Source organism: Mus musculus, chromosome 1 (assembly GCF_000001635.26).
Source record: "Mus musculus strain C57BL/6J chromosome 1, GRCm38.p6 C57BL/6J".
Classification (NCBI taxonomy): domain Eukaryota; kingdom Metazoa; phylum Chordata; class Mammalia; order Rodentia; family Muridae; genus Mus; species Mus musculus.
The window spans coordinates 40,622,606-40,632,733 of record NC_000067.6 but is presented as its reverse complement, the minus strand read 5'-3'; the positions used below and the strand labels follow the sequence as shown (position 1 = coordinate 40,632,733).

Sequence of the window (10,128 nt, the reverse complement as noted above, 5' to 3'; positions counted from 1 at the left end):
AGTGAAGGAGAATATGGGAACCAGTATTACATCACACAGGAAAGCCCTGCTGCTCCGTCTCTCAAGAGCCCATTTCAAAATGAGATCTCAGACTAATAGGGCCACCAGCTGCTTCACAGGGCCCTAGACACCAGCCTGTCACTATTTAATCAGGTGCATTGGGGCCATCTCCAGTCTCCAATAGCCAAAGTCAACAGAAGTGCAAATACATAGATGGCCTCAGGAAGACACCTACTAAGATTCAGTCTGTTTGTGTGGTTGATGGGCTACAGGTCTCAGTGGCCAGAGGATCAGGGTTACTGCAGCCACCCTGAACATCTTTTCCCTTGGAATGTTCACCAGAATTCAGAGAGTCCAGCCTGTCCCCTTAAGTGGGCAGTAACGGAGTAAGGGAAGTAGCCAGACAGCTCAGTACTTTTTCTGTTTCTCACTTACCTTTGCTCTTCACAGTAAAGTGGGGTTCCCTGTTCCCAAGTTCCACTTTCTGCAGTTTCAATCACCTATGATCAAATGCCACTCCAAAATACGCAGAAGTGGAAGTTTCCAGAAATGAGAAATTCTCACATTTTAAAATAATTGTTAATGATACAGTATCACGCTTGGTCTATTTACTATTATAGCTAATCTCTTACTGTGCCTATTTTATAGATTATACTGTATTATAGCTGTTTATGTAGCAAGAATGCCTAGAATTTGGGGACCACCTAAGGGTGAAGGCATACACTCAGGGTCCCATATGTGACCCCTGTAGGTAAGAGGGACAACTCTTCAATGTAAAGCTGGACAAGCGTGCCCTGGAGCTGTGGGCCTTGCCTGCTTATTCTCAATCATATGTCAGAGGTAAATGTCTCTGGGGTAAATGTTCCCCTGCCAACGAGCCTGCATTCTTCGCACTTCTTCTTCGCTCTGAGCTCATCCTCTGTCTGTAGACTGTGACTCTTTGCTCAGCAGCGAGTTTTCTTAATAACTTCCACCATTACATCTCTCTAAATCCCAGGACCTCTGTTTTGAATGCCATTGGTATCTGTGAGAAAACCAGGAGATCTTCTCCCATGGGGACTCCTGCAATTCTTAGATATGACCACGTACCCTGGGATGGAGCCCTTGTCACTTGGGTTTCTATTGCTATGTAGATGGAGTCCCCTAAAGAAGGTGGCATCTTCTGCCTCTGAAGAACAGGTTGCACACAGAGCTTTGCACCTGTGCACTCTGGTGACCACTCTCTGCCTCTGTACCTCTAGCTGCCAATTAAAGGCTCTGACTCACAACCTCTCTGTGAAGCATAAAGGTCTTTCTTCCTTTGATCACTGCTTCCCTGAGTTTTATGTGTGCTTTCTCCCTCAGAGCTTATTACAGTCACTTGACAGGGCCTGGATTATATTAAAATAAAGATATTGTATGGTTTAGAAAACACATTCTAGTTCAGATTCTGAAGAACAAAGAACAATGTCCTTCTTTGATTTTCATGTCTACTCCTACCATAGGAACCTGGGTGAAAATCACCCATGCCATGTGAGTCGGCACAAAGTTACATGGTTGCTGCTGATAGCTATAGGTCACGACAGAGGACAAGTCCTTCCTCCCAAGGAAAGCAGACCCTGTGCTGGCTTCAGGTACTATTTCAGGACTTTACTTTTGACACCTGAAAAAGAGATATGTCTGATGACACCTTCTCTAAAATCCCCTTCAGCTCAGCACTGTTGTCTTCCATTCAGCATCCATGTTTATTCTTCCATGTCGAAGACACAATGATAATAGAGGAAAGTTGGTGGAAGTCAAATACACAATAAAAAGGGAAAGAAGGAAAAAGTTGCACCTGATAAATGGACAAATGGCAAATCAATCAAACTGTCCTCCTTTGTCCTTTGGGCCACAAGACTAAACACATGTGCCCAGAGGACAAGCCAAGTCCCCCAACCCCTTACCCACCAAGAGGAGCACAGAGGACCTCAAGGGTCAAGGCAGCTGAAATGTGTTCTTGATTAAGTCAGATGGGCCTGGCAGAGATGGATTAAGCCATGATGGCAAAGGATATTTATTGATCTGGTTGCCATAGATCTAGTTATCTGGCACAGTAAGTAACATTTCAGACATGTCTATTCACCTATAGATGCAGAGACAGAAGGGAAGGGTAAGGTAGGAAGAGAGATAAAGAGTAGCTGGGAAAATTAGCAAGCTAAACTGTGAAGTCCAAAGTCAGGTTTGGAATAACCATGGTGCACAACTCAACTGAAGAATAGTTACTAAACTCCAGAGCAAAACTTCACAAGTTATAAACACACAGCAGATAAATTCTATTATTCATGCCATCGTTATTAAACTGTAGCTCTTATATTGCTACAATTTATTTTAAATTGACATTCTAATTATAAAAATAGTATATAGATTCGTAAGATCAGCCCCTAGAGTACAGATCATGTCTATCAACATCACTGATTAAACATAACAGTGTGGAACAAATTTTATCTCTCATTTGAGGTATACTATTGTATCTTTGAAAACAAAGGAGTTCATTTGAAAAAAATTAAAGCCAAGGCATACAACTTGCAAGGTGACCAATATTTCAGGAGATCTTGTCAATGTGTCTCAATCTGCAAATGCCAGGGGCTGAGCCAGATGAATTTAAAGAGCCCTGCCGTTTCTAAGTGATTACAAATTGCATATCCATACAACTTATAGGAATTGCTGACCGAGCACATGTAGTTCTGGATATATGCCACAGATCAGAGGGTTGTGATAGAAGGTTCCTATGAATTCTAAATGAAGATGCCTTTGTTCTTTGGTTCTTTTCTCAGAGGTGGGATTTTCTAATGGCTTCCATCATTAGGTATCTCCAAATCCCAGCATCCCTCTTGACGTCTAGGAGGAAACCAAGAGTGCTTGATGGATTTCTGCAATCCTCAGAGATGACTGGTTACTCTGAGAAGCGGTGATGTTCTGCTGCACACAGAATTCATCTACAAAGGTACAAGAGTGTGGCTCAGCCTTTAAGTTCACTGAGAGCTTACCCTGTAGAATGGTGTCTGGAAGTTTCAAAAAAAAATGCAAACTTGGTAAATGTTCCAGACTGTGGGAATTTTCGTTTTATAAAATAGGATTTGGGACTCTGGAAAGAACCAACAGCCATCTGAGAATAATAAGCTATTTCCTATGGAGCAAAGGACTGTGGGACTTGTGGTGCTCTGTGCTGTGTCTGTGTTCAGCTGTCCATCTGGACAGGATTGCTGAGGTCTCCTCCTCCGTCTGCTCTCCAGAGTCATACTCCTCGGCTACTGCATAGAACAGCGGCTTGGGCCGGAGGACATCCATCCTGCGCCATCCGGCCTGGTCCTCCCAGCTGGTGTTGCTTCGGTAGCTGAAGCTAAGCGCCTTCTCTCCTCTCTGCAGCCTCTTCATAGGGATCACTGCCTGGGTCTGTCGCCTTTCCTGAAGGGACCCTGCTCTTGAGTGTATGCTGAACATCAAGGGCTGGAATCCTGAATCAGTGCCATCATCATCTAAGAAGACATCATGACAGAAAGGGAAAGAACATTTGAGATCAGAGTTATGGCCAGATGGCAAGAATGCATGAGACTGCAGATCCTGCATTCAGTATTGCACCAGCCAGGCTTTTCCTCTCAGCATCACAACCCCCAAAGGACTGAGAAAGCAGAGCTGCATGCTTCGCATTACAAACAATTTGAGATTCATAGAAACCTGTGCATTTAGCCAGTCTTCCCTAGATTACTAACAGAGTATCTTTTCACAGTTATGGACTAATAGTCCCATAAAGTAATTACTACAAAAATGTTTTACCCTCTAAAAGACAAAGTGGTTGATTTTTACCCTGTTTCCATTTTGTTGAGACAAGGTCTCGTAGGATGGCCTTGGACTTATAGTGGTCCTCCTGTTTTAGCTTCCAAAGTGAGATTACAGGTATGAGCCGCATGCCTGGCTCTTGGTTTGATGTTTAATCCATAGCTGCCTAAAAGCTTTACATCTGAGTTCCACCGCTTTGACTTTGGAAATGTAATTTTTGAGAAACAGAGATGGGAGGGGTGGGGGCGCCACAGAAGATGCAGGCTGTGACAGATGCTCCCTGTTCAGGCAGTAGATGATGAGCAGATTGCCATGGTACATGAAGATATGGTGAAGCTGAGCACATACCCTCATGGGGGAATGACAATGTGCCTCTGTGATAGTCATTTGCATATTTTACAACATTTAACCATCAGAGTGGCCCTTGAGATGGGTAAAACTGTAGTCCTTATGTCATATGCCTAAATCTGTTTAAGATGAGGTGACTTTCAACATGATACGGCTGGAACAGATAGGATTGGAGCCATTCCTCTGTATCCTAAGTAAAATACACGAAAATTCACACACGCTCCAGTCTCTCATATAAAATGGCACAGTATCTGTATATAACTTATGCATATCCTACAGTTTTTAAGTAGTTTAGAAACTACTTATAGTAACCAATGCATTGCAAATGCTATGTAAATAGTTGTTATATTGTATTTGGGGGAAGAGGGTGAGAAAAAGTCTACATAGATGCAGAAGACAACTGTGCATGTCACATGTATGTTGCTCACCAGCAGGTAGCCACAGGATGCTGTGTTTGGAGTTAATTTCTAAATCTCTATCCATTCCTAAAATACAGTGCCCTTTCCCCCAGGAAACAAAGGAGCACTTTTCACAAACATCATTTCTTGTTTCCTCCAAGTTTTAGGCACATGAATTTATTTTTCCCTTAAATACTCTCTGCAGAGTTTCAATATTTTTAGGCATTTATTTGTAAACCTGAAAATCCTGTTCTTTCTCCCACTTTCTGGTCCCTCCTAAAAAAAAAAGACCAAAGGAGATAAAGGTAAAAGAGCACACATAAAATTAATACTGTCTGCCCAAAGGTTTGTACTGGACATAATGTGTATATGTTACTAGACACAAGAAGATCTTAAATACTTGGCTCAAGGATGCAGCCGAATCACATAGGCAGGGAGCTGGCAGACTCAGGTAGGGGATGCTCTGCTGGAGGAAAAGATAATAGCATGATCTATTTGCTCCTTTTTTTTTCTTTTTTACAATCCCCTTTTATTTGTGCTGTGAGTGGAGCCTGCATCTCAGTTCCTCCAGATCCTTTGGCACTGGGAAAGTCTCTCTGAGGTGTGGACACTTCTGTCCACAGGTCCTGCCTATGGTCTCACTCCAGCCGGTCCTCCTGAGAACTCCCTGTCAGGGGACAGCATGTAGCGAGCCTCTCTATGTCCTTCTAAGGTTAATGAAAAGTGAAGCCCGGGCATTCAGCAGAGGCTTCGTTTACAAAGTTGAGCTCAAGGTAAATGACTAGTTCTGCCCAAAATATGAAGGAACGCTCTGCAAAGTAGGCGTTGGAAGGAGGAAGGATATGGACTATCCTGGTCCTCTTTCATGTGTCTGCCTATAGGTAACCACCCAGGCCTGGAATCCCAGGGAAGAATGGTGGCTACCTCTCAAGCAGTATGTGAGTGTCTTAACCTTCCACCTACAGAAGAACAAGCTTAACTACTAAGGCTAAGTGGGGAACAGGTGAACAGGGAAGGAGCTTCTGCTTGGGGCAGGGTGGAGACAAACCACAGGGGATTAGCTTGGTCCAGTGTGAACTGTTTAGGGCCCCAGACCCAGAGAGCAGGGCTTTTGTATCTCTGCACATAAAAGGTATACACACACACACACACACACATACACACACACACACATACACACACACACTTAACATTTTAAACATCTCAACCATTTCCAAGAAGAGTTTAATGGCACTAAGAATGGTCATGCTTCTGTGAAATCTTCGCCAACATCAATCTCTCAGGAGCATTGTAGGTATTTTCTAATTCAATTGGTTTAAATCTGCCTCACACATACACAGAATTTTAAGGTGGGGAATCCCCATAATTGCAATACAAAATGAACCCCACAGGCAAAGGAGAGTATACAGGTCTCTTCAACCACCATGGAATTCACAGGCATTCTGTCAGGAGCATTTGGATCGTGGCGGGCCTTAAGAGAGCCAGGAAGAGAAGTGTTTTTTGTAGACTCAGTTTGGTTGGCCAGAGACTACACAGTTGAGGGAAGCATGACACCCAAATTATCCTAACTAGAGTGTCCCTTTTCTTCTTTCCCTCTGAGAGCAGTTGTTCTCAAATGATCAAACCCTTAGCCACACATTGAGGACTCTCTGCATTTCATCCTGATTGCTACCATACTCCTTTTTGGGACAGAGGGGTGCTATATTTGTTTGTTTGTTTGTTTGTTATTTGTTGTTGCATATATTTTGATATATATTTTAAAATAATAATTAACCAACTCCAATTTGGCTGCCCATATATTTCTGGCTGTAGGGCCATCTACTAGAGTATAGTTGATCTAATTTAAAGAAAATTACCTCTTCCTCCCCCAGAAACCATCAACTGTCTATAGTTTATCAGTTGGGGTGGGGGTCATGTACTCCTCACTCTATGCTAAAAGGCTTGGTCTTGTGCAGGCAGCCACAGCTTCAGGGGATTCATGAGTTTTAGTCACCCTCTTCCTTTGGTAGGGTCCTCCAACCGATAGTGTCTCATTCATATTTTTGGTTGGGGAGCAGATGGTGGTATGAGACAGGGGGATCTATAATGGTCTATGGGAAAGAGTGGGGAAAATATTATCAAAATACACTGCATGAAGTTTATAAAGAATTGATAAAATATTATAACCAGATAACTGTTAGAGTCCTTTCACTGATTAAATCGAATGAATACATAAAACAATTTCTACCTTCTAGAATAAAGCAGACTCCTCCTTAAGGTTTAGTATTTAGAGTAACCATTTGGCTGTTTACTATAATGCTTACTTACTTTTGTATCTCCCCGCCCCAAGAACCTGCTAGGCTGCCCCCATGCCAGAGTCCTGCAGTATTGATGATCACCCCAGAAAATAGCTGTGGTGCTCGCTTGTTTTCTCTTCACTTAAATGACGAGATTAGACTTGAGTTATTAGAATAAGAAATATATTCTAAAACCAATATGTTTTGTGCCTTGTGTTTATGTCTATCTTCTTAACTTCCTTTACTTTTCTTTGTGAAACTCCCTCATAATATCAAATACCAGCGTGTCATCCGGAACAAACAAGATGAATGAAACAAAGTTGCTAGTCCACACGTCTCTTTAGAAGGAAAAAAAAAATCTAGTAACAAGAAGAATGAAACAAAGTTGCTAGTCCAAAAACCCCTTCAGAAGGAAGGAATTTAGCACAAAGCCGGCATTTCATTTTACAGAAGATGGTGTTGGAAGGGAGCACTATCACGGCAGGCAACTCTAAGGGTATATCTGACTTATTGCATTTTCAAGGAAAGGGTTGGAATGTAAATAAACTATGATTTTGCTCTATGCAACTGACTAGTATTTTATCATTTAAAATGACAACTTAATCCATATCTGTTGAGATGTGAAATCTCTCTTCTCTAGGTCACCGTCAAGTGAGCTGGGGCACTTGGGGACGGAGGAGACAAAACAATCACCAGCATTTGATTTTATGCACAGGGGTGGTGCTGTGCTTTCACGCTTCTTAGAGCATGACATGGGCTCTGTGCAGTCAGGATAGTGTGGAGAGGACTTCAGAAGACTGCTAATGAAAATGTCCCATAGTGAGTACATCCCAGACCTTAAAGACATGTGCTTTTACTCCAGTGATGGAGTTTTGTTTTACATGAAACCTGTTCTAACAAGAAAAACAAAAAGCAACACAAACAAACTCAAACCATTATTTCAAAGAATAATTATATTGCCTTCAACAAATAATTATTTAAGGTCCTATGTCTGCAGTTTATTTGACTACCCAAAGTGTTTTTTTTTTTTAAGACTTACATAGTTAGAAAACCAAACAGGTAACTTAGCATATAATTATATTGTATATTACCCTTTTCTAATAGAAATAATTTTGATTCATATTTAAAACACACTAAATTGGCTTTTATTAGAATAATAAACATCTTCAATACCTAGGAATCTCACTTTTGTGTTACATGGGAAACTACTAATCAGTAAATATGACTAAATACCTCCAATAAAAGCTAACCTCATATTTAAATTGCATTGGCCTGTTACAATAGTCCTGGAGTGAGCCTTTTGCATACATATCTTTAAAGACACCATGGAAGAGGTTGTGGTGGTGAGATCATGTGACCTACTAATCACCCCTACCCTTAGAAAAGCAGGAAAAATTAAAAGATAATAATAGTATGCGACAAGATTATAATACACCTAAGCTTCTGTGCCCATAAATAAAGTTTTGAAATGTATTTCTAAAGGATGCCTTCATTTTGTTCTCATTCATGTTTCTGCAAAATTTCCTTGATTGTCTCTCTTGGCCCCCAGGTCCCCAAATCTTCTCCACCTGACCCTGCACAGGAGGAAACACAGCAGCCAAGCATGGGTTACCTGTGGGTTCAGCAGCCCTTGCCTCTCTCCTTGCTGCCTGAGGATTGCTATAAGGAAAGGAGAGATATCGAAAGTTCTTGGTGCCTGCCTGTGGGCAACAAGAAGAAACAAATGCAGAATTATGATACTATAGTTTCAACTGACACACAGACAAAGGGAAGGAAGCAGCCCTCTGTGGGGCAGTTTGCTGGGGTTATGGGCATTTAATTACTTGTGTCTAAAGGACATATAACTCAATATGTATCCCTGTCCCCAGTGTTGAAAGGATCCTTGTCAACCTTCCCAAGTTACTGTCACAGCCTCACTGAACATCAGCCTTCAAGTCTGTTCTATCCAGAAGTTTCTGTATGATGAAGATGATACAGCCTCAGCTAGTAAGATGTCAGGTGCTCGCTGGTGAAGTGAAGAGGGGGCTTGGTAGCCTAGGCAAAAGCAAACCCTTCTAGAGTAGTCTCTGAGAGGGTTAGAAGCTTTCATCTGAAGAGGAGCCATGCGATACTCAGTGCTTGGTCACCATGGCTCCTGGGGGTAGACTCAGCTCAGGGAACACTTGGAGTACTGACCTACCTTGGAAAGCATCTCCTCATTATACTTCATTCCCAGATGCCTAACCCCCTAGAGTTCTGGATCCAGAGGAGGGAGCTGTTCCAGTCTGTTTGCCCCTAAGGCTTTTCCATCTCTCTGGTAGCAAGTGAAGCTTGAGTGAGTGACTTGCCCTCAACTGATGAGGCTCTGCCCCAAGGATAGGTCCCTTTATTTGGTGACAGCCCCACATACCGGCTTTCCCCAGGGCAGACTCTGGCCTTTCCGCATGCTCTCCCTCAAGGTGTTCTGGCGACGGATCAGAATCTCTTTGGCTTGCTTCTCACTTGTTTGGGGTTTGAGGTTGTATTTGTTGTAGGATAGGGTCTGTAAGTAGAGCACAATAACAGTCAGGTAAGAACTCCAGCGTTACCTCCAGTGGTGCCCAAGACAGAGTAGATAGCATGGGCTCAGATTTGCCTCTGGCATGACTGAGCTAGCCTCAGTGGGAGTAAGGCTGCAAGCAGCCTCAGGACTCTCAGGCCTGGCTATGGCTGTGGATGGCGAAGCAAGTCTACCCCTCTGCCCAACCCTCCCTACTGCACCCACAGGCTGTGACTGTCCTGCATACCCACATTCTTCCCAAGATTATTTTCAGTGCTAAGCCTATTGATGTGATGGGTAAGAAAAACATTAAAACTAATTTTGAAATTTCCACAAAGTTTCTGCTTATAATTAAGGACAACACACACAGGGAAAGAGGGGGAGAGGGGGAGGGGAAAGGGGGAAGGGAGGAAGAAGCAGACTGGGGCGGGGAGGGATATGGGGCGGGGGAGGGGGAGGGGTGGGGAGGGGAAAAGGGGGAGAGGGAGGGGTAGAGGTTTCCCAGTGAAAATACTCGTTAACTTAAAGACCAGAGCCCAGAAGGAACAGCTTGACAAACTTTAAATGACTTTTTCTTCTTGCCTTCACCTCAAAACACTGAAAAGCTATCATAGACCACAGGTCAATATCTATCCATAAACATATGTTTGGTTAACTGGAATTTCTTGTCCCCATTGATGTTTGCTCCAAGTTCATCAGTGAATGTCTGATTCCCTGGAGTCGGTAAGTGATGTGTGTGTGCGTGTGCATGTGTGTTTGTATATATGTGTGTGCACGTCCGTGTGTGTAT

General features: G+C 42.9%; 1 protein-coding gene across 4 annotated transcripts in view; it reads right to left on the bottom strand.

Annotated features, from left to right (window-relative positions):
• Positions 1-2,002: 2,002 nt before the first annotated feature.
• Slc9a4 (solute carrier family 9 (sodium/hydrogen exchanger), member 4) overlaps positions 2,003-10,128 on the bottom strand; it is a 50,746-nt gene continuing 42,620 nt past the window's right edge. For 2 of the 4 annotated variants that reach the window (XR_003946407.1, XM_006495625.3), the window contains exons 9-11: positions 9,210-9,341; positions 8,433-8,520; positions 2,006-3,497 (exon numbers count right to left, since the gene is read on the bottom strand). Coding sequence is in view for 3 of the 4 variants with exons in the window: in XM_006495625.3 (XP_006495688.1) it covers positions 3,142-3,497; positions 8,433-8,520; positions 9,210-9,341 (576 nt within the window). In the remaining variant the exon portion in view is untranslated. Of the gene's footprint in view, positions 3,498-8,432; positions 8,521-9,209; positions 9,342-10,128 lie in introns of all 4 variants that reach the window. The other 2 variants (NM_177084.3, XM_006495626.4) reach the window with 2 other exon arrangements.